At 39.3% G+C, this 23483-nt stretch overlaps 1 protein-coding gene across 1 annotated transcript in view; it reads left to right on the plus strand.

Moving 5' to 3' along the window:
* grk3 (G protein-coupled receptor kinase 3) overlaps positions 1-23483 on the plus strand; it is a 279830-nt gene that overhangs the window by 207656 nt on the left and 48691 nt on the right. The window contains exons 11-13 of the mRNA XM_060843555.1: positions 1049-1179; positions 18058-18152; positions 19832-19939. Of these exons, the coding sequence (XP_060699538.1) occupies positions 1049-1179; positions 18058-18152; positions 19832-19939 (334 nt within the window). The remainder of the gene's footprint in view (positions 1-1048; positions 1180-18057; positions 18153-19831; positions 19940-23483) is intronic.

The following is a 23483-nucleotide window of genomic DNA, read 5'->3' on the forward strand; positions in this document are numbered from 1 at the left end:
TTTTGAACAATAAACGAATTAAGGGATACGGTGAGAGCGTGGGTAAGTGGATCTGAGTCCATGAAAAGACCAGCCATGATCATATTGAATGGTGGAGCAGGCTCGAAGGGCCAGACAGCCTACTCCTGCTCCTAGTTCTTATTTTCAGAGTGCATTATAGCTTAACACCTATCCGTATCCCCATTTATGTAATGCCATCAATAAATGGAATGAGTCCATATTTATCCTATGCCATAATTTCATTTTATTGAAATGTTGAATCTTTCTTGATCACATTTTAAACATTAAAAGACTGCCCAGATGAGCTTACTTCAATTGTTAACACTTGCACACCTCTGCTCCTGATGATAATAGATTAAAGATGTACCCCAAGACTTGAGAAATATAATCAATCACTGAGAAATGATAATTCAGTTATAAATGCTGTATTTTCAGAGGTGCTTTTTTTTCTGTGTGACATATGTAAGTAAGGCTTTATCACTGTTCAAAGGCAGAAATTGCTGGTCAAACTCAGCAGCATTTGTGGGAAAAAAAATAGAGTTAAAATTTTGAATCCAATGACACTTCATCAAAACTGAATAACATCACCAGTTTTTCCAGCAATTTCTGTTTTGGTTTCTGAACTCCAGCATCAACAGTTATTTGTTTTATTTGTGTCACCTGTTCTTTGGTTCATGTTGAAATGAGAGATTTTGTAATATTATTTAAAGAAGAGGCCGTAGTTTTTCCTGTGTTCTGCCCAACATGCTTCCGCTGAACAACATCATCCAAACAAATGATCAGTTTATCATCTGATTTCATGGTTGCCTGCAAAAACAAAAGCCATGTTTTCAAGAGCAATTTATTAAGTCGAGCAACTTCATTAAGTGACAATCAATGAAATAAATGCACATCTTTCTTTCTTCCGCTACCAGAACCAGCTACACCAGGTTACTTTGATTAAAGTATCAACTGTGAGTGCAACAATAAGTAGGACAAACTGGTAGGGTTATACGAAATGATTTAATCAACTCAAAATCTTATAGCTGACTGCTCTTCCTATTTCTAGGTGGAGACTTACATTATCATCTTTCACAACACGGAGTGTTTTCTGACAAGGAGATGAGGTTCTATGCTGCAGAGATTATGCTGGGCCTTGAACACATGCACAACCGATTTGTAGTATACAGGGACCTGAAGGTAAGATAAGATTCACGTAGCCATAATGTTTTTAAAGTTATGCTTTATGTAAACTGATTAAGTCGATTTCTTCACAATAACCTTGGAGCATGGTAATTTTTTAAAGGAGTATCTTCATTGTGAAAACTCTGCAAACTGTACACAGCAATCTGCAAGAACAAGTTATTGACATTTTGTGTGTGAAAACTTTCTTCAGAGGCAAGGGCTGAAAGATTAACAGGTAACTTTAGTCCTGAGAAAATTAGAGAGAGAAAGGGAGAGAGAGGAACAGATGCTTCCAACAAGGTAAGTCAATGGCTTGGCTGACCTACAAACTGGTGAATCGATGCTTTAAAAATTAGCACTGAGATGACACAAACCTTAATCAATACAATAGAATGGACAAATAGAGGTCTGTCAGAGGGATACAAAAATAAACAAAATTAAACAGGAAGCTGAGAAAAGCTACAATGCAGAACGTCTGAAATTAAACCACTAGATGCTTCCAGAACAGAGTGGGTCTGCTCGTTTCTTGAATAAAAATGGTCGCCACCTTGGGCTCAAAATCAATTACATGGAAATACCTTTCCCTACTCTGCTCATAGAAAAATCCCATAATATGCAACATAGCTTGCCTTTTGTAAAGGAAGTAAAGAATACAGCAGAGATCTTGTGATCAAACAGAAAGGACCTTGTTTTGTATATTTAAGCAATTGAGAGCCTATCTACTTGAAATAAGCAATTTGTTCATTTACAGCTAGACTGAATTTGCTGAACTTTGGGCATCAATGTTGTGGAAAAAGCAGGCCTTGAGTTCAATTCCTTCTCCCATCTGTTGCTGATTTTATGAAAAATTGTCTCCACTGACTTGCCGCGATGTCAGTGCAGGGGATTTGCTTGTGCACGTACTAAATCTTTACAGCAAGTATACGATTCCTCATGCTCCACTTGTTATAAATCATAGATCGTGCATTGTGATAAATGCAATGTTATATTTAAATAAACACACTCATTGGAGACTGCAATTTTACAAAATACTAACCTCCTGACAGATGCCAATTACAATTAGCTGTAGCACTTGTGGTTCAATTTCATCAGTGATTTTAAATGGACTGGCTAGTGGGTATACATCACCACAACAATGCTGCAGACTCCAGCTTACCTATTATCAGACCCATGGGAGTTCTGTTATTATATGTGCAGAATCTTGCATCTGCCATCACTTTGCAATACAAATAAAAACTTAATCTTTTTAAAAAAATAGTAAGGGAGCCAGTAATTGATATTTTTATCTAAGTTGAAATAGCAAGCAACAATTAAACACTAATTGATCTGAGATAATATTTGCTGAAAACCAGTAATAGTAGCATTAAAAATTTATAATTCCACCAAGAAGTAGAAAAATTCTTTGTGTGTTTCACAATATAGCACTTCTCTTCTGAAATGATGCATCATTTGATGTGCTGTGAGAGTTGTTTGAATTTGTTAAATGCAGAATCATAGAATTGGTACAGCACAGAAGGAGGCCATTTAGCTCATCCAGTCTGTGTTCGCACTTTAGGAGAGGAATCTAATTATGCAAATCTACTCCCTGTCTTTTCCTATTGTTTTTATCATACCAGGAAGCACTGGTCACTCCCTCCATCTCTTATGTTATCCATTTTCCCACAATTCCCATTTACCCTCCCATTTAAATGCAAATAAAATGATGCAAGAAATGAATGCACGTATCATAACAATCTGTAAATAAAAACTAAAATGAGTTACTCTAAGAAATACTTACCCAAGTCTGTATTCCAAGGATGAATATAATTAAAACTCATTTATTGAAATGTACAATAACATTTGACATTGTAATGCATAAAATATTTACTCTGCAATCCTGAATTGATCAATGTTCCATGATTATATAAGCAATCCTCGAAACAGCAAAGGTTGAAGATTATATTCAATACTTAAGAAATCATCACCTTTGAGAACAACAGCATCATCCCTTGGAGAGAAATGGTGCTAAGTGAGTCTGCTGGAGATGAAATAATTAATGCCAAACCAGTGAGAGTACATGATAATGTTAGTTTCTATATAGCCATAAGGATATGTTTCGAATCACTTGATGCAGATATATAGCTGGATAATTTGGCTGTTTCACAGAATTCAACTACATAGCTTAAAATTGTCATTGTAGGGGAAACACTATGTAGTGTTTTGTGTTTGAATATTAATCTATCAGTTACAGAGCAATGATCTTTAATCCATCCCAGTTTCACGGATCCAAAAAATGTTTACAGGAAAGCCAACAACTACTGTGCAAAAATATTCAGCCGCGCCTCAATGCTTAAACTGCAAGAACAGTTGGTGATTTTTTGCCTCCGAATATTGCTTCACATTATTACCCTAAGCTTCGCTTTTCCTGCAGCTGACACACTTTAAAAAAAGTAGCACAACACTAACAATACCTTTTGATTTACATATGCTAAGAGATGTTGCTATCAAATGATACTTGCAAAGGAATAACCTGCTCACTGACACTCATCTTGGTAAAGCATAGATGAGGTGAGAATGACTAGCCTTAATATCTAGCAACATTCAATTGATTAAAGTATCAAGAACCTCCACCAAAACTGGAGTCAGTGGGAATTATGAGAAAACTATCTTCTGGTTGGGGTCTACTTAGCCGAAGGGAAGATCTTGTGGTTGTTGGAGGTCAGTTACCTCAGCTCCAGGACATCTCTGCAAGAGTTCCTCAGGGTAGTGTACTAGGTCCAACCAATCTTCAGCTGCTTCAATAATGACCTTCCGTCCATCATAATGTCAGAAGTGGGGATGTTTGCTGATGATTGTGCAATGTTCAACAACATTCACAACTCCTCAGATGCTGAAGCTGTCAAGACCTGGACAACGTCAAGACTTTGCTGATAAGTGGCAAGTAATATTTGCGCCACAAGTTCCAAACTACGACAATATCCAACAAGACAGAATCTTACCATTGCTCATTTGTATTTGAATTTTAATTTATCATTTCTGAGAGCAGTGATCTTTAGTTGAGCCCAGATGTATGCGATAGCATTACCATTGCTGGATGTCCCCCTATTAACATGCTGCAAGTTACCATTGACCAGAAGCTGAACTGGATTAGCCATATAAATCTTGTGACTACAAGAGCAAGTCAGAGGCTAGGCATTGTATGGTGAATAACATGCCTCCTGTCTCCCCACTGCTATCCACCATCTACAAATTATGAGTCAGGAGTATCTGCTGCGCTGGATGATACAACTCCCAACAACACTCCAGAGACTTGAAACAATCCAAGACAAAGCTTTCCATTTGTTTGGTGTGTCTTCCACTATGTTCAGCATTCACTCCCTTTATCAATGATGCAGTAGTAACAATGTGAACCATCTACAAGATGTACTTGCAATTATTCACCAAGTCTCCTATAACAGCACCCTCCAATCTCAACCTCCTCCACTTCGATGAAAAAAGGAGACAGATGCAATGAAAAAACCACCACCTGTGAGTTCTACTCCAAGTCACACAGCATCCTGATTTGGAGCTCCTTCCATGTTGCTGTGTCAAAATATTGGAATTCCCTTCCTAACAGTACTGAGTATCCCTAGACCCAGATGTTCATGAAGGCAGCTGACCCCCACCTACTCCTGGGCAATTAACTTCTCTCTCTTATTCTTTTAAATTTTGAAGGTATTGTAAGTCTGAAACTTTCACCTGGATTCTTCATAATCAATATAAACAGAATAGCCAAAAATCAGGCTGGAAACCAGTTTAACTCAGTATGTGTCAATGCTGAAACCATGCCTATGATTTTGATCGTCATGAGGTACATACATTTATGTGATTATGAAAGCAACCTGTAATTTCGACTGGGAAACTCTTACATGTAGACAGGCTGAAGTGCATTAGATGCTATGTGTAGCAATTTTATAAATGCATTTCGAATACACTGCTTTTTGTGTTACAGTGTAGTATCATCTATCCCCCTAATAACTGGTCTGAAGACTAAACATTATACCCAAGTCAGATTCTAAAATTAACCAAAATCCACTCGAGAGAAAATTCAATACCACAGGTGTAGGGAGAGCAACAATAGCTTCCTTTTGGAACTATGATGCTAATTCTGGTTGGACATATTCCTGGAAATATCATTACATGAGCTGGTGATTCTAACCATTTAATCCTCAAACAGCTGCTGTTGGTCACCTATCATGTCCACAATTGCAGCACATTTCCTTCCCATCTCATTGAAAAGCCCATAGACTTAATTATGCAATTCAATGATTCTTGACTGTCAAACAACATGCTTGCTATTTTCATACTAATAAATAATCAGTTTTGACTGTGATTTTTCTCCTGTGTTGTCTGCAGCAATATCTTGGAGATTAGACATTAATTCCTGGAGACTCCTGGAGGTTTGGCAACTGTAATTGGAAGGGAATGGTTTGAATTCATGTTTTCTCCACTGGAAACTAACAGAGCAACAAGGTTCCCTGCCTTGATTTGTCACAGACCTCAAGAGCACACTGATAGTAAATAGTATGACAGCGTGCCACCTGACGTGAGCCACATGGTAATGAAAGCTGAGGTGTCAACCTTCCCAGTACTTGTTAAATGACCAAATCATTTTATTTGGTTTTGTTCTTGGAGTATGAAGAACAAACCTTGACATTGAAGCTATTTTCAAACATATACTTGAAAAGAATTAAGACTATTGTTATAGTTTTCTTTTTATGACCTTTGTTAATTAAAGCAGGCATTCAGTATTGTAAGGAAAAGAGATCCACATTGGATTTCACATTAAGTATTGCATTTACCAATTGCTATTGTATGAACTTCAGTTTTGATGGCTTTGAGTCCAAAGATGTACAGATTAGGTGGATTGGCCATGCTAAATTGCCCACAATGTCCAGGGATGTGTATGCTAGGTGCATTAGCCATGGGAAATACAGGGTTACAGGGATAGGGTAGGGGATGGGTCTGGGTGGGATTCTCTTTGGAGGGTCAGTATGAACTCGATGAGTTGAATGGCCAGCTTCCACACTAGGGTTTCTATGAATAATATGGATGGAGTCACTGATTCTGATGATGTAAAATATCAAGAGAGGTTCAGGATGCTGATTGCAAGAAAAGCTCATTTGATGTCATAAGCAGATGACATCAATTACTTCCATGAATACTTCAAAGATTCTTGGAGGAGCCTTTATTCTATGTTCGTTTCTGAGGCTGCATTGGATATCCTTGTCACCAAAGGGCTCTGGCCCGAAACGTCGAATTTCCTGTTCCTTGGATGCTGCCTGACCTGCTGTGCTTTAACCAGCAACACAATTTCAACTGTGATCTCCAGCATCTGCAGACCTCACTTTTTATTCTTGTCACCATCTTTACAAATAACTTCAGTACTTCTGTATTGTTTGAATGGCTGTTTTTCTTGCTATATACAATATTTTTTGCCACTCAATAATTTCACAGTGTCACAAAGAGTCTGTATGAATTCACCCAAAGACCAGCCATGGCAGCTGTTTGACAGGTCATGGGTGTAATCCTCAGCTTGAGTTGCAGTGCATGTCCTGCTTCATATTCAACACTAGCGGCAGAAAAATGGAGCCCAGTTTGAGTTGCCCAGCTTTAGGCTATTCACATGTGATATCAGAGGCACCAGCAGAATAGCTGTTTATATATCTTAAGCATGAAACTGTTCCAGTCACTAAAATATCAGATTACCTGCAATGTCACCCAAAAGAACCAACATGTGAAGCAATGTAATACACACGGCTGCCATTATCTCTTCATTTTAAACCACTCAGTACTTACTGATCTTCTCCATGAAGCCATTATGTCCAAGAATGGCTCCTCATAGATACCTCATATCTGCTACAGCTATGGCTCATGACTCTACTGAGGCAATTGAAATCAACAGTTATGGTCGAAATAACCATTTAAGTGTAGATGACACAGCCTGGTCAATTTCAGGGAAGGCAGAGGACATGAGCAATGGGAGCAGGAGTAGGCTATTACTCTTCTGTTCAATATGATCATGGTTGGCCTTCTACCTCAATTCCACCTTCCTGCACACTCCATATATCCCTTAATTCTCTTAGTATTTGGAAATCTAACAGTCTGTTTCTTGAATGTATTCAACAACTGAGCATCTAGAAACCTCTGGCATGGAGGATTCCATAAATTTACAGTTTTTTTTAAAGTCAACCACTTTCTCCAGTCCATACTATAATTGGCCAATTCCTTACTATGAGACTGTTGTTACAACACCCACGGATACTGCTAACTGGAAATTTGCAGTTGAAAAAGATGTAACAAAAATATATCATGTTTTAAGTCTTCTCCTCTAACAAACAGACTGAAAGTGTCACTGGAAATACAATGTTTTGGTAGGTAGCCTATACTTCAAATTACAGAGCATAACTTTCTCCTAATTCTTTTTTTTTAAAAAGCTTTACAAATATACATTATACATCCTTTAAGTAGACATTCTGTTCTCCAAAACCAGTCCCAAATGATTCTGAGCTTGCAAGAGTTTTCTCAGTCTGGTAACCTTTAACCCAAGAACTGTCTTGCATAGTGCAGGGTGTCCTGGAGGCACTCTTTCTAGGTAAATGGATCTTCTAGCCTTGTTCCAACATGTCACGAATTTGGTCTTTTCAATTTGAACACAAAATTCTACTGCCATTCTTGTATGGTGAACCACAGAACTTTCAGCTTCTAGTTGCTTTCTCTCTCCTGGATCCTAGCAGACTTGCTGTTATTTTTACCTTTATCTCTTGAAGTTCCGTTTCCATGCTACGTATGTTAGAAATGCTTATTAGCTATCTTTGCAACTCCAACTTTCTTTTATCTTGGAAATAAATGGACAGTTTAAGCATAACTGTTTGGAACTTGGCATTATCATTTCTTGAGACTTCGGACATTCATAGTGTATCCATTGTTAATCGGCAGGCTGCTGTCATTGTCTCAAAGTATCAACACAGTTTACCTTCTTGTCAAAAACAGCCTGTGCCTGCTTTAATTTCTAACAACCAAGCCATCTGGGCACATGTCAGGCAGTGTTTCAAACAGGTCATTTGACCTCCTTCATTTCATGTCAAGAAAAATACTGAATCCCAAACGTAATTATATAAATCTCATTCCTATCAAGTGATCCCAAATTCTAGACTCTTCAACCAGGAGAAACATTGTTCCAACAAACCTCTTAAGAATTATTTGTACCTCAGTTATAGAACCTCTGATTTAAATTCCATAATAAAGGCTGACCTACTCAATCGGTTTTCAAAGGACAGCTGTCTCAAACCCGATTCTCTAATTACTCTTCCTTCATTCTCACCTCTGCTAGTATATCCTTCTTTCAGTGAACAGATCATAAGCAGTGTACCAGAGGGTGTCAAGGCTGATGATCACATTTTGTACAAAGATTGTCAAAGTTGCCTTTGTGACAAGGAGCTAATACTGTCCAGGAAAGAGAGTTGCAGAGTCGTAAGTTCAGGAATATGAACATTTGAAAGTGCATCCCTAGCTGCTGCTAAGAGCATCAGAAATTCAATATAAACTGAAAGAACTGCAGATGCTGTAAATCAAAAACAAAATCAGAAACTGCTGGAAAAGCTCAGCAAGTTTGGCAATATCTGTAGAGAGAAATCAGAGACAATGTTTCAGGTTGGGTGACCCTTCCTCAGAAGTCATGTGCAAGAGGCGCACAATCTTGGCTATAGTGATGCATTGCACCTTCATTTGCCACAATTTTACTTGAAGCCTCTGCCAATTTATCAGATAATGAGCAGTACTCAAATTACTGAGATTGAACACACCCTTTTCATGATATTGTTGATATTCATGTCTAAATGAGAGATCTGTGGGAAGAATATTATAATGTCCGGAGGACAGGAAGAGCAAGATCCTAATTTAAAAATGGATCCTATGTTAGCTTGTCTATTTATTAAAAATGGAAACTTACTGGATTTGAAAATGGCTAGTGACCACCTTCCTGAAATGTCACTTTCTTTACATTATATGAACAATCCAGACTAACTAACGCAAAGAACTAGTCTACCTCAGCCAATTCTGAACAAAGGGACCATAAAAACCCATTATCCCTTGACTCAATGAAAATGACTGCATTGTTATCTACCTCCTTTTAAAAAAAAGCATAATGGTTCCTGATGTGGGAACACGAAATTCCATCTCATTAACTGAGTATCTCAACCTAAAGCCTCTGTCACATGACTGAAACTGCTGGATCATTTGAATCATCTTTAGTGACATGTTACTGTCTGTTTGTGAATCTGATTGTAACACCCAAAACAGCTTCACACTTAGCTAAATGCCTTCCTCTGGTATCATGATCTCCCAAAAATCTGATTCCTGAAAAAAAACTTGTTTCTTCTGCAAAGTGAACCAAGTCCCTCTTCTAGCAGCAAACTGACTGCATTTGAGCTCATAGAGTCATAGCGATGTACAGCATGGAAACAGACCCTTTGGTCCATGCCGACCAGATATCCCAACCCAATCTAGTCCCACCTGCCAGCACCCGGCCCATATCCCTCCAAACCCGTCCTATTCACTTACCCATCCAAATGCCTTTTAAATGTTGCAATTGTACCAGCCTCCACCACTTCCTATGGCAGCTCATTCCATACCCGTAACACCCTCTGTGTGAAAACATTGCCCCTTTGGTCTCTTTTATATCTTTCTCCTCTCACCCTAAAACTATGCCCTCTAGTTCTGGACTCCCTGACCCTGGGGAAAAGTCTTTGTCTATTTATCCTATCCATGCCTCTCATATCTTTGTAAACCTCTATAAGCTCACCCCTCAGCTTCTGACGCTCCAGGGAAAACAGCCCCAGGATGTTCAGCCTTTCCCTATAGCTCAAATCCTCCAAATCTGGCAACATCCTTGTAACTCTATTCTGAACCCTTTCAAGTTTCACAACATCTTTCCGATAGGAAGGAGACCAGAATTGCATGCAATATTCCAACAGTGGTCGAACCAATATCCTGGACAGCCGCAACGTGACCTCCCAACTCCTGTACTCAATACTCTGACTAGCTCCACCAAAAGGGATTTCTGTGGACAGTTATCTGAAAAAAATCCTCAACTGGACATTGATTTCTGAATTCTCTAATTCACATGAACTAATTCTGAAATGTGATTTGTGATTTGTAAATTCTTTCTTATCTCTTTCTTTCTTGGTTTTGAATGTGGTCGTAGAACATAGGTCTATGGCCTATAGTTGTATGCACAGGAATAGGCCCTTTGGCCTATGATGTTGTCCCAATCATAACACCAAATTAAACTAATCCCTTCTGCCTACCCTTGATCCATATCCCTCCATTCCTTGCATATTCATATGCTTATCTAAAAGTCTCTTAAATGCCCCTGTTGTATCTGCCTCCTCCCCCTCCACCACCACCCCTGCCGGTGTATTCCTACCACTCCGTGTATTAAAACAAACTTGCCCCTCATGTCTCCTTTGCACTTTCACTCTCTAACCTTACACACATGCCCCTTGTATTAACCATTTCAACTCTGGAAAAAAGATTCTGACTGTCACTCCTATCTATGCATCTCTTAATTTTATAGACTTATATCAAGTATCTCCTCAGCTTCAGCCACTCAAGAGAAAACAGTCTGAGTCTTTCTAGCTTCTCGTTATACCTCAAGCCCTCTAATTCAGGCAGCATCCTGGTAAATCGCTTCTGCACCCTCTCCAAATCCTCCACATCCTTGCTGTAATGTGGTGACCAGAATTGAACATAATACTATAAGTGCGGCCTAACCAAAGTCTTATAAAGCTGCAACATGACATCCCGACTCTTGTATTCAATTCCCCAACCAATAAAGGCAAGAATGCAATACACCACCTTTACCATCCTATCTACTTGCATGGCCACTTTCAGGGAGCTATGGACTTGAACCCCAAGATCCCCCTGTTAATCAATGCTGTTCAGAGTCCTGCCATTAACTGTATACTTTTCCTTAAAATTTGATCTTCCAAAGTGCAGCACCTCACACTTACCTGGATTAAACTCCAGCTGCCATTTCTCCACCCATATCTGCAACTGATCTATATCCCACTGACAATCTTCTACACTATCCACAATTTCACCTATCTTTCTATCATCTGCAAACTTACTAACCACCATCTACATTTTCATCTAGGTCATTCATATTTATCACAAACAGCAGGGGTCCCTGAATGGATCCTTGCCGAACCCCACTAAGTCATGGACCTCCAGCCTGCAAAACACCCTTCTGCCATTACCCTTTGTCTTCTATGGGAAAACCAATTCTGAACCTGCACGGCCTCACATCTTAAACTTCTGGATGAGCCTCCAATGAAGGACCTTGTCAAAATCCTCACTAAATTCAATATAAACAACGTCCACTGTTCTACCTTCATCAATCACCTTCATCACCACCTTGAAAAATTCAATCACGTTAATAAGACATAACCTGCCCTGCACAAAGCCATGCTGGCTGTCCCTAATTAGGTCATGCTTTTCCAAATGTGCGTAAATCCTATCCTTAAGAATTCTCTCCAATAACTTCCCAACCACCAATGTGAAACTCACCAGACTTTCCTGGATTATCCCAATTTCCCTTCTTGAATTAGCTACTTACTAGTCCTCCAGGACTTCTCCAGTGCCTAATGAGGATGCAAGATTTTGGTCAAGGCTCCAGCAATCTCCTTTCTTGCCTCTCAATAACCTAGGATAGATACCATTGTGACCTTAATGCTCTTCAAAATATCCAACACCACCTATGGTGAACCCTGTTTTTAACTTTAGAGATATTGCTATAGACCACTTTAATTGAATCCTGGAATCCCTATAGCATGAAAAGAGGCTGTTTGGCCCATTGAGTTTGCATCAACCTGCTGAAGAGCATTCCATTCAGACCCAGCTTTTGACAAGAACAGCTGCTGGCGCATCTTTAAAGCAATCTCCTGATCTTTCTTGCCACCAACTTTTTCTGATAGCAACTGCTGATGCCATGGTATGTGCTGCTGTGCAGAGATAGGACAATATTGGTGCTGTACTCCAGCCTACCCACTTTTGCAGAGGTGCAGTCAAGGGTTTCCATGGGGATGGTGACTAAAAATGGTTGTGTCTACCTGTTTTCCATGGACCTGCTGTCAACATCAGTATATTTACCACTCACTGCGTTGGTTGCAGCAAGTAAGACAAGGCTTCCTAGATTTAGTGCAAATGAGAAATGTAAATTCAGTAGCCATGCCTTCCAGTTGCTGCCTGTCCTGTGATTGTCTTTAGCCTGCAAGTATGTACAGGGTTACTGAAATATTCTGATGTTTTGCAAACATTCTTCTTTTTGAAGTGATTCGTCTTGAATTCTTGGTTCCACAGCTGTGAAGCAATCTTACCCTCTGCTGGAAAGAGAGCACGTCCTGAACACCTCCCAGATCTCCAATTCTCCTATTGATGATTCTCATCATGACATTTTATCAGCTTTACATCTGTGTTCCCCTGAAAGAAGCAACTCAATATCTCGCCCACAGAATTAGTTGGGAATGAAGTTAAAGATGGTAGAATAACCATGCAAACTCTTTGTCTTGGCCTTTTCTCTGCCTTAACATCTGCCTTCTGCTCTACTGTTAACGAAGGTTCACTTTCTTCCTTTCCCAGCACCAACTTTTCATTTGATAACATTGTAGTTGTGGTGTATGTGCAGGGAAGGATGACACAAGACAAGGACCGAACAAGATGCCTTTAGGCTGAAAGAGAGATGGAAAAGAAATGAAATGTATGTGTGCCTGTAGCTATGCTGTCAGCTGGCAGCATGAAATTGTAACTATTAAGCATCACGTCATGCAAAATTCTGCCAACATTATTGTGAGCTGCAGCAATGATGATGTCCATATCTGCTTTTATACAACCAGAGTTGGATGCCCTTTCTGGTGGTGAATCTCTCACAATTATACACTCTAGTTTCTTTGAAAAAAATGATGAACTGATTAATGTATGGCAAGAATTAAAGAGAATTGGGTTTGATTGTTTGACTGCCAGAAGGTATTTTATGTTTGTGCAAGAGGTATGCATTCTGTGGAACAGGAAATTGTCATTGCTAAACAGATTAGAGTTTGATGGGTCAGTAAGTATGGGTGTTGCTTTAAGGTCGTCTCGAGTGAGAAATTATTCTGTGTAATCCTCATTATGGAAGAGTTGATAGAATGCCACACCATCTGTGTCCTCAGAAGAACTTACTGGTCATTTTGTGAATAGTCCAAAGCAAGCTGTTGTCTCATGATAGACTTCTGATTACTGATGGTTCTGGCACGAGGCTTATTAAACAGAAGTGAGAGATTCCTGGAGTGTAAAAATTACAATGATAAAAGGGCTGAGGAATGAATTTCTGCAGTCTATCCTTGCTAATCTCAAGTGCTTTGATTAAGAGGGTAATGCTGCGCCAGGTCTACGCAAGATTCCTTGTGTCCAAGGACATTCAAACAAACAAATAAATATACAAGTTAGGAGCAAGAGGAGACTATTTGGCCCTTCAAGTTTGCTGCACCATTCAACAAGATAATGGTTTATCTGACTGCATTTTCTTTCCATTTCCTGACACTTTTCAAGCATAGATTTAGGGTGAGTGGGGAAAGATTTAAAAGGGACCCAAGAGGCAACATTTTTGTGCAGAGGGTGGTACGTGATTGGAATGAGCTGTCAGAGGAAGTGTGGAGGCTGGTATAATTACATTTAAAAGGCATCGGGATGGGTATATGAATAGGAGGGGGTTAGAGGGATATGGACCAAGTGCTCGCAAATGGAACTAGATTAATTTTGGCTATCTGGTCAGCATGGGCGAGTTGGACCAAAGGGTCTGTTTCTGTGTTGTACATCTCTATGACTGCCTTGTTTGTTAAGAATTTTTATATATCCACTTTAAAAACATTAAATGACCCTGTCTTCACTGCTCCCTGTGGAGGAGAATTCTATGGACTCATGACTCAAAGAGAAAATAAATCACCTCCAAATAAACTGGGTATCCCTTTTTTTCAAACAGTGACCCTTAGTTCTAACTTCTCCCACAAGGTGAAATATCTCTTAAGAGTCGTAGAGATGTACAGCACAGAAACAGACCCTTCCATGCCAACCAGATATCCCAACCCAATCTAGTCCCACCTGCCAGCACTTAGCCCATATCCCTCCAAACCCTTCCTATTCATATACCCATCAAGATGCTTTTTAAATTTTACAATCGTGCCAGCCTCCACCACTTCCTGTGGCAGTTCATTCCATACACGTACCAGACTCTGCATGAAAAGGTTGCCCCTCAAGTCTCTTTTATATCTTTGCCCTATCACCCTAAACCTATGCCCTCTAATTCTGGACTCTCCATCCCAGGGAAATTCTTTAATATCTACATTGTCAATTCCTCGCAAGATCTCGTATGTTTCAACAAGATCACCTCTAATTTTTTGAAGTCCCAACAGACATCAGCATAACCTGTAATCCTTTCCTTGTAAGACAACCCCTTCATCTTGAGACTCAGACAAATGAACCTTCTCTGCATCGTTGCTAATCCAGTTGTCTCCTTTCTTAAATAAGTTGACTAAAACTGTATAGTGTACTGAAATGTTGTCTTACCAATGTCCTGTGCAACTGTGTTAAACATCCCTACTTTTCTATTCCATTCTTCTTGTAATTAATGACAAAATTCCATTTGCCTTCTGACTCATTGATCTTTTAGAATGGAATTACACCTGAATTTATGCTACTTTAAGTGCAAATTAACATAAGTAATTATTTATCAGTTACTCTTTCTTCACCGCCAAAAGTGGAACTCTCAACTTAACAACACGATGGGGATATCTTCACCACCCAGGAAAGCAGTTCGCCATCACCTTCTCAAGTGTAATTAGGGATAGGCAATAAATGCTGGCCTTACTGTTAATGCTCATGAAGAAATAAAAACAAAATTCTGCTTATGAACAACGTAACTTAAAAGTGCAATTGAAATTGAGAAAACTCAGAACATAGTGTATCGATGCAATGACTTCAGACCACTTGATACTTTCCTCAAGGATGTGTCTCTTGCTATTCTGCTGTTACATATTACATTTATAACAATTGTTAAGTGACAAATAGAGGTAGCTGCATTGTCAAAAGCTGATGGCATTTTCATGACACTCACTAAAAACAAATTGTGAATTGGTCCATAGTGTGAAACGTTTAAGTCCTCTGTAAAGAAATTTATACAGACTAGAGGCAAAAGACAATCACGGCTAGAGAAAAGACGAACATCAGACCCCTTAGTAAGCATATCTTGGACAGACACATAAGCAAGTTTGTGATCAGTAGAGATGTTGGATGTTCAGGTTGGTCATGGAATGGAATGGAATAGAGTCATAGAAATGAACAGCATGGAAAACACTCCCATCGGTCCAACCCGTCCATGACAACCAGATATCCCAACCCAATCTAGTCCCACCTGCCCGTGCCCGGCCCATATTCCTCCAAACCTTTCCTATTCATATACCCATCCAAATGCCTCTTAAATGTTGCAATTGTACCAGCCTCCACCACTTCCTCTGGCAGCTCATTCCATACACGTACCACCCTCTGTGTGAAAAAGTTGCCCCTTAGGTCTCTTTTTGTATCTTTCCCCTCTCACCCTAAACCTATGCCCTCTAGTTCTGGACTCCCTGACCCCAGGGAAAAGACTTTGTCTATTTATCCTATCCATGTCCCTCAAAATTTTTACAGGATTAAATGTTTCTTCTATGTTCAGACATTCTGATACTTTAAAGTCTTTCTGATACTGATTAGTCACATAATCTGATTCACTATGGAGAGTGTAACCTCCTGGAATTAATCTTCTGTCACTCACAATAGTTGAACATTTAATACGTAGTGGTTGCAAAAGGCTATTTCTCTCTGGCTCACTCATTCCAAAATTGCACCATATTTATGCAAGCACCAGTTCAGCTACACCCACTTGGGCGACAGGCACTTAACAAAATGGTTCATTGAGTAGCATAGACCTGAGTGGACATGATAAGGAAGTAGTTGTTTCTCGACAATGAGGCAAAAGTTATTGCTACTAACTAAGCTCTGTGATCTCTCAGACTGAATCTTTGAAAGGTTTCAATGTGGTCTGAACTGGTCAGTGTTAAAACATACATTTCTGAGTCAGGAGATTATGGGCTCACGTCTCAATCCAAAGATTTCAGCACAACATTTAGACTCCAGTCAAGTGTTGAAAGTGTGCTGCACATTTGAAAGTGTCATGTTTTGACTAAAACTTATTTTTTTGTGTTGACAAAAAAGATTCTATGACATTATTTGAAGATGAACCAGGGAGTTCTATTTAGTAATTGTTGTTCAACCAACTTCAGTAGAATAAAGTCAAAAGTAGAAATTGCTGGAAAAGCTCAGCAGGTCTGTCAGCACGTGTGCAGAAAATCAGAGTTAAAGTCGAGTGACCCTTTCTCAGAACTGAGCTTTTCCAGCAATTTCTGTTTTTGTTCCTAATTTCCAGCATCAGCAGCTCTTATATTTTTGTTCAGTAGAACAGAGTTTCTGGCCATTATTGTGTTGCTGTTTGTGCATAAATTATGCATAAATTAGCTGTGAAGCACGTTTGGGTCTTCTGAAATAATAACAAGTCCTAAGTAAATGTAAGTTATTTGTTTTTGAATATACAGGCAGTGCAATTTCGTCTCATGTAATAGATGGTGTTAATGTTGATACAATCCAAAAATCAGATCTGTCATCCAATGAAGTAGGTAATATAGAAATGAGGATAATATTTTCCTCCTCCATGCTGTCATCACTTTCCTCAACAAAGCTCAGTAATAATAAATAACACTTAACAAGAAAATCCCAATTTTTTGGGTAATTTCCTTTAAATTTGCAGTAAGTTCACAGAGTACCTTGAAATATCTGGTTATTGCAATTTCTAAATATTGGAATGACACCCAGCCAAGGCATTGTTTTGGATATATGAACTTTTATCTTCCCAATCTCTTCCCACCTGTTGTGATCAAAGTTGTCATTTTTTAATGGGGGGGTTATGTACAGTGAGAATGTTAAGAAAGTCCGAAGTGTGGGATTATGCTGCTCCCTCTTTTAGCTGCATGCAGCTGCTCACTAGTTAGAGGCACAGTGAACTCATGGAGAGATTTTCCAATGATTTCTTTTGGGACCGAGTTTCAGCTTAAATTTCTCTGCCCATTTTACTTACCAAACTATCAGAAAGACTATGCCATTGCCTACACTTGTTCCATAAAATAAAAACGATAAACATCTGAGAATGCATTATATCCAAAGCTGTGGTTAGGGAACAGAAATCTGTCAATTCATGGGCAGTCAAATGCAACTCTGAGGTATGACCTTTTGGAGTATGATTCCATTCCCTATGGTTCCCTATTTGGTAACCTGCTGTCAGGATAAACGGGAAGAAATGCTCCCTCTTTGAAATTACCTTTGTCTTGTGGAACCACTTTATTACAACGTGATTTATCTTCATACAAGATTCATGCTCATCAGGTATGCTTGCTATTTGCAGGCACTTTGTTGTATATAGCCTAGTTATTGCACTGCTTAGTGAATTTCAAATTGTATGATTGTCCCCTTCATAGCTTGGAGGGAACATTGACAGTAAGGAAGGATGAAATTGAAGAATGAAAGTAACAGTCATACGTCGCTGGACTGGACGCACTGTTGTCTGATTCCCACTGTCTGAAGTGGGACCTAATGGCAAAAAGAAAATGCACATGACAAAGAAAACTGGAGGGAAAGGATACATTCACTTGACTTAAGTTGCAATATTCAGAATGTGTTTTGAGAAATTATGTAGTTCTACTCTGAAATTAAAATAATTCAGATCCGTGCACCCTGCTATTTTGTGTTTTACAGCCAGCAAACATTCTCCTGGATGAACATGGTCACGTGAGGATATCAGACCTTGGGCTTGCTTGTGATTTTTCAAAAAAGAAGCCTCATGCCAGCGTGTATGTACTGGTTAACCTACTTACGTGGATAGCTCTGCATGAACAAAATCAGTTCTGTGCTGGCAGACAAATCCACCCTTTCTTCGTTTCTCTCCCTGTTCCTATTTATATTGATTCTCTTTTTTTAAAAAATCATCACTTCCCCCTCACAGCTGCTGGAAAGCTGTAACGTAGGAAGAGCTTCAAAGAGGGAATAAGAGAGAAAGCCCCTAAAGGTGCCTTCTAGTGCTGTTGCTGATTGCAGCTATAAATCTGATTGTATATTTGAATTTGTCATTGCTGTAAGATAGATTTGACAGAGCAGTGTCATTAGGATCTTGTTTCTCTGCTCTCTATACCTCAAAGAACTTCCATTTATAAATATAATATCCCTTCGCTATTGTTCACTTCTTATGTTTGCAACTCCCTCACTCAAACTTTGTAACTGTAACTATTTATATAAATAAATCAAAATGAGAATCTTTGTTTCTACTACCTTTTAGTATTACTGATAAAATAAAAGCTTACTTTATTGAAGTGTTTCACCTTCCACTCATCAAGACAATTTGCAAGAATGTCATTAAGGGGGAAAACTCAATGACAGGAGAGTGCTGATTGATTGACAAGTTCACTCTGGTAAACGTGATGCTATGTAGAATGTGACAGTGATGATCGACAGTTAACGACCAAGCCTTGTTTAGATTTCAAACCAAGCAGGTTGACTGTGATTGGTCAGGGCACTGCCTGCGAAATAAGCCAGCAAATGGCTGTCACCTATTTTGTTGAGTTGAAATAGGCACCGTGTGTGCACATGATATTTCTGTCCTTCTTTCAATGCTAAAATAGCTGTTTGTACGACGCACTTGTGTACATTGGAAATAAGACAAATTAACAGGGTCCTGCTCTTTGCAGATGGAAAGCGTTTGTGCAAGCACTGCACCTGTTTCATTCAACTCAGCAACATTGGTGACAACCATTTGTAACTAAATTTTTCATCCAATGTGCACACATACGTTTCTGTCAGTGTTACTGGCTAACAAATCAAAACATTAGCAGAATGATTTTCCTTTCCCTAGCCTTCAGTTGTCAACAATATCATCAACAACAAGTTTGAGATCATCTAAATCATCCAAGATAAGAGGCAAAGTTTGTATATGCTTTATTTTGGATGACTCGTTACCTCACTACGTGATGCCTTGCCTCTTTTAATTGTCCGCAGAGATGATCTCTTGATGTAGTAATATAGTAGTTATATTACTGGACTAAGGATCCAGAAGTCTCAGCTGTTGATATAAGATCAAGTTCCACCAGAATAGCAGGGAAATTTAAATTCATTTTAATTAAATACATCTGAAATTAAAGAACAAGTATCAACAAAGGTGATCATGTAATAGGAATCCGATTGTTGTAAAAAGCCATCTGGTTAATTGATCTCTTCTAAGCAAGGGTATATGCCATCCTCCCCGGACTGATTTTTTTTTACCTCAGATCCAAAGCAATATGATTAACGCAAATGGTCCTATAAAATAATTGAACAAATTCAACACCATCAGCTGTAGCTGCTCTGCCCATGTTTCATAAATGAACATAGAGTCCTTTCTTCCCCAACCATTTTTTGTTGCTACAAAATTAAGGTACGTTGTGTTATGTGACAAGGTTATTTTTTCATATTGAAGTTTAATTTGTTTCTATTGATGTAGTGGTACTCACGGTTACATGGCTCCAGAAGTGTTACAGAAAGGAACAGCATATGACAGCAGTGCAGATTGGTTCTCATTGGGATGCATGCTCTTCAAACTCCTTCGAGGGTAAGTCACTAAACAGCAAACATTATATATGTCTCATTGTCTCTGTCTGTCTCATGGTGTCAGATGTAATTTGCCTGGTAATAGCTTTGCAAATGGCATCAGATTAAATTCTGCATTCTTTGTCATGACAGCTGTACTTAATTTTTATTCACCAAAGTTTGAAGAATGAGGGCGTTCTCATGGATACCTGTAATATACTAACAGGGCTAACATGGTAAATGCAGGAATCATGTTCCCGGTGACCTGGGAGTATCAAACCAAGGTCACATGCTAAGGATATGGGATAGACCATTGAGGACTGAGATGAGAAATGTCTTCACCTAGAGAGTCGGTGGAATTGTCTGCCACAGAAACTAGTTGTGCCCAGAACATTGAATGCTTTCATGAATGAGTTAGGTATAGTTCTTATTGCTGAAGGCACCAAAGGGAGAAAGCAGGAACAAGGCACTGAGTTGGATGATCATAGAACATAGAACATTATAGAGCAGTACAGGCCCTTCGGCCCTCGATGTTGCGCCAACCTGTCATACCAATCTGAAGCCCATCTAACCTACACTATTCCATGTACATCCATATGCTTGTCCAATGACGACTTAAATGTACTTAAAGTTGGCAAATCTACTACCGTTGCAGGCAAAGCATTCCATACTCTTACTACTCTCTCTGAGTAAAGAAACTACCTCTGACATCTGTCCTATATCTATCACCCCTCAATTTAAAGCTATGCCCCCTCATGCTCGCCATCACCATACTTGGAAAAAGGCTCTCCCTGTCCACCCTCTGATTATCTTATATGTCTCTACTAAGTCACCTCTCAACCTTCTTCTCTCCAACGAAAACAGCCTCAAGTCCCTCAGTCTTTCCTCGTAAGACCTTCCCTCCATATCAGGCAAATCCTAGTGAATCTTCTCTGGACCCTTTCCAAAGCTTCCACATCCTTCTTATAATGCGGTGACCAGAACTGTACACAATACTCCAAGTACGGCCGCACCAGAGTTTTGTATAGCAGCAGCATAACCTCATGGTTCCAGAACTCGATCCCTCTATTAATAAAAGCTAAAACACTGTATGCCTTCTTAATAACCCTGTCAACCTGGGTGGCAACTTTCAAGGATCTGTGTACCTGGACACCGAGATCTCTGTTCATCTACACTACCAGGAATCTTACCATCAGCCCAGTACTTTGCATTCCGGTTACTCCAACCAAAATGAATCACCTCACATTTGTCCACATTAAACTCGATTCGCCACCTCTCAGCCCAGCTGTGCAGCTTGTCTATGTCTCTCTGTAACCTACAACATCCTTCGTCACTATCCACAACTCCACTGACCTTGGTGTCGTCTGCAAATTTACTAACCCACCCTTCTATGCCCTCATTCAGGTCGTTTATAAAAATGACGAACAGCAGTGGACCCAACACTGACCCTTGTGGTACACCACTGGTAACTGGACTCCAGGATGAACATTTCCCATTAACCATCACCCTCTGTCTTCTTTCATCAAGCCAATTACTGATCCAAACTGCTACATCTCCCACAATCCCATTCCTCCGCATTTTGTGCAATAGCCTACTGTGGGGAACCTTATCGAACACCTTGCTGAAATCCATATACACCACATCAACCGGTTTACACTCATCTATCTGTTTGGTCACCTTCTCAAAGAACTCAATAAGATTGTGAGGCATGACCTACCCTTCACAAAACCGTGCTAACTATCGCTAATCAAATTATTATTTCTAGATGATTATAAATCCTATCTCTTATAACCTTTTCCAACACTTTACCGACAACTGAAGTAAGGCTCACTGGTCTATAATTACCAGGATTGTCTCTACTCCCCTTCTTGAACAGGGGAACCACATTTGCTATCCTCCAGTCTTCTGGCACTATTCCTGTAGACAATGACGATATAAAGAACAATGCCAAAGGCTCGACAATCTCCTCCCTAACTTCTCAGGGATCCTAGGATAAATCCCATCCAGCCCAGGGGGCATATCTATTTTCACACACTGCAGGGATTTCTGATACCTCTTCCTTGTGAACCTCAATCCCACCTAATCGAGTAGCCTGCATCTCAGTATTCTCCTCGACAACATTGTCGTTTTCTAGAGTGAATACTGTCAAAAAATATGTTCCTATTAAATGCTGGAGCAAGATTAGAGGGCTGAATGGCCTCCTCCTGCTCTTAATTTCTTTGTTTGGATTTGGATTAGATCTAAAAAAAGTGAAGTCACCATCTAGATTATTTTTCCTGGAATTTGATGGGGGTGAGGCGTTGTGTTTTTGGAGGGAGGGAGTTTGCAAATATAGAGTCTTTCTGGTTTGACTTGAGAAATACTGGATTATGTGACTGTTTAGATTTGGTAGTTCATAAAGGAACAAACTTATAGAGAAATTATAAGGAGATGCAGTAATTATGGTATAACTCTCCTCAAGGAAGAGAAAGTTGCAAAGAGATTTGACAGATGTTCAAAATCATGACGGATATAGACAGAGCAGATAGAACTATTCCTATTGGGAAAAGGCTAGAGAAGCAGAGGACACCAATGTGATGAATGTCAAAACAACCTACGGTGATATGAGGAAAGTCTTTGTGCAGAGAGTAGTTAGGATTTAGAATGCTCTGCCTGGGAATGTGGTCAAAGCAGACTCAGAATTGGCTTTTGAAGGGGAATTGATGAGTCATTGAAGACAGAAACTTTGCCTGACTACTATATAGTGAGACTCACTGAATTGCCCTTGCAGTGAGTGGGGATGGTCACACCAAGTGGAATGGATCCCTACATTGCTGGAATCTTTCTATAATTTGTATGATTATTATGAATAGCAAGCTACCAACGTCAGTGAATTTGCATGCTCTGACTTAGGTTTTTTTATGTTAAAAATCATACAACACCAGGTTATAGTTCAACAGGTTTAATTGGAAGCACACTAGCTTTAGGAGCGATGCTCCTTCATCAGGTGGCAGTGGCTTTTTTATGTTAGTAGTCAAACTGTCTGAGTTTACTTGCATTGTTGTTCATATATTGCTTTGTAAAAGCAATGAAGCTGCAGGTATGTGATTAGTTAATAATTGAAGAACCAATTGAATGATTTAGTGGAGGTTTTTAGAAATGAAAAATGTGTTTATACTTTCAGATACCTTTCTAGATGGATGTACTACTTTGTGCTTTGATCAGACTGTCCATTCTTTCTCACTGTGGGACTCAAATGAAGTATTCAAGCATTGAGTGCCATAAAGACTGATCCCTCATGTTAAACATCTGAGTAATGTGGGAAGACTGAGAAAGCCCAGGCTTTCCAAATTTGAAGACAATATCTAAACCATATTATGGAATAATATAAAATGATAAATGATAAGGAGAAAGCATATTAGGAAAATTAATTTCAACAAAATTGTCCAGACAGGGCAAACAGGCACAGGTTCAAAATAGAGTAATTAATTTAGGGTCAATGCCTGGAAGTAATTCCCTCTGTGATCAGTGCATGAAGTGGAATTTTAAGGTAAAATGGCGATGGCAAAAAATCTACACTAATTTAA

The sequence above is a fragment of the Hemiscyllium ocellatum genome, chromosome 24 (genome assembly GCF_020745735.1).
Source record: "Hemiscyllium ocellatum isolate sHemOce1 chromosome 24, sHemOce1.pat.X.cur, whole genome shotgun sequence".
In the NCBI taxonomy this organism is placed as follows: domain Eukaryota; kingdom Metazoa; phylum Chordata; class Chondrichthyes; order Orectolobiformes; family Hemiscylliidae; genus Hemiscyllium; species Hemiscyllium ocellatum.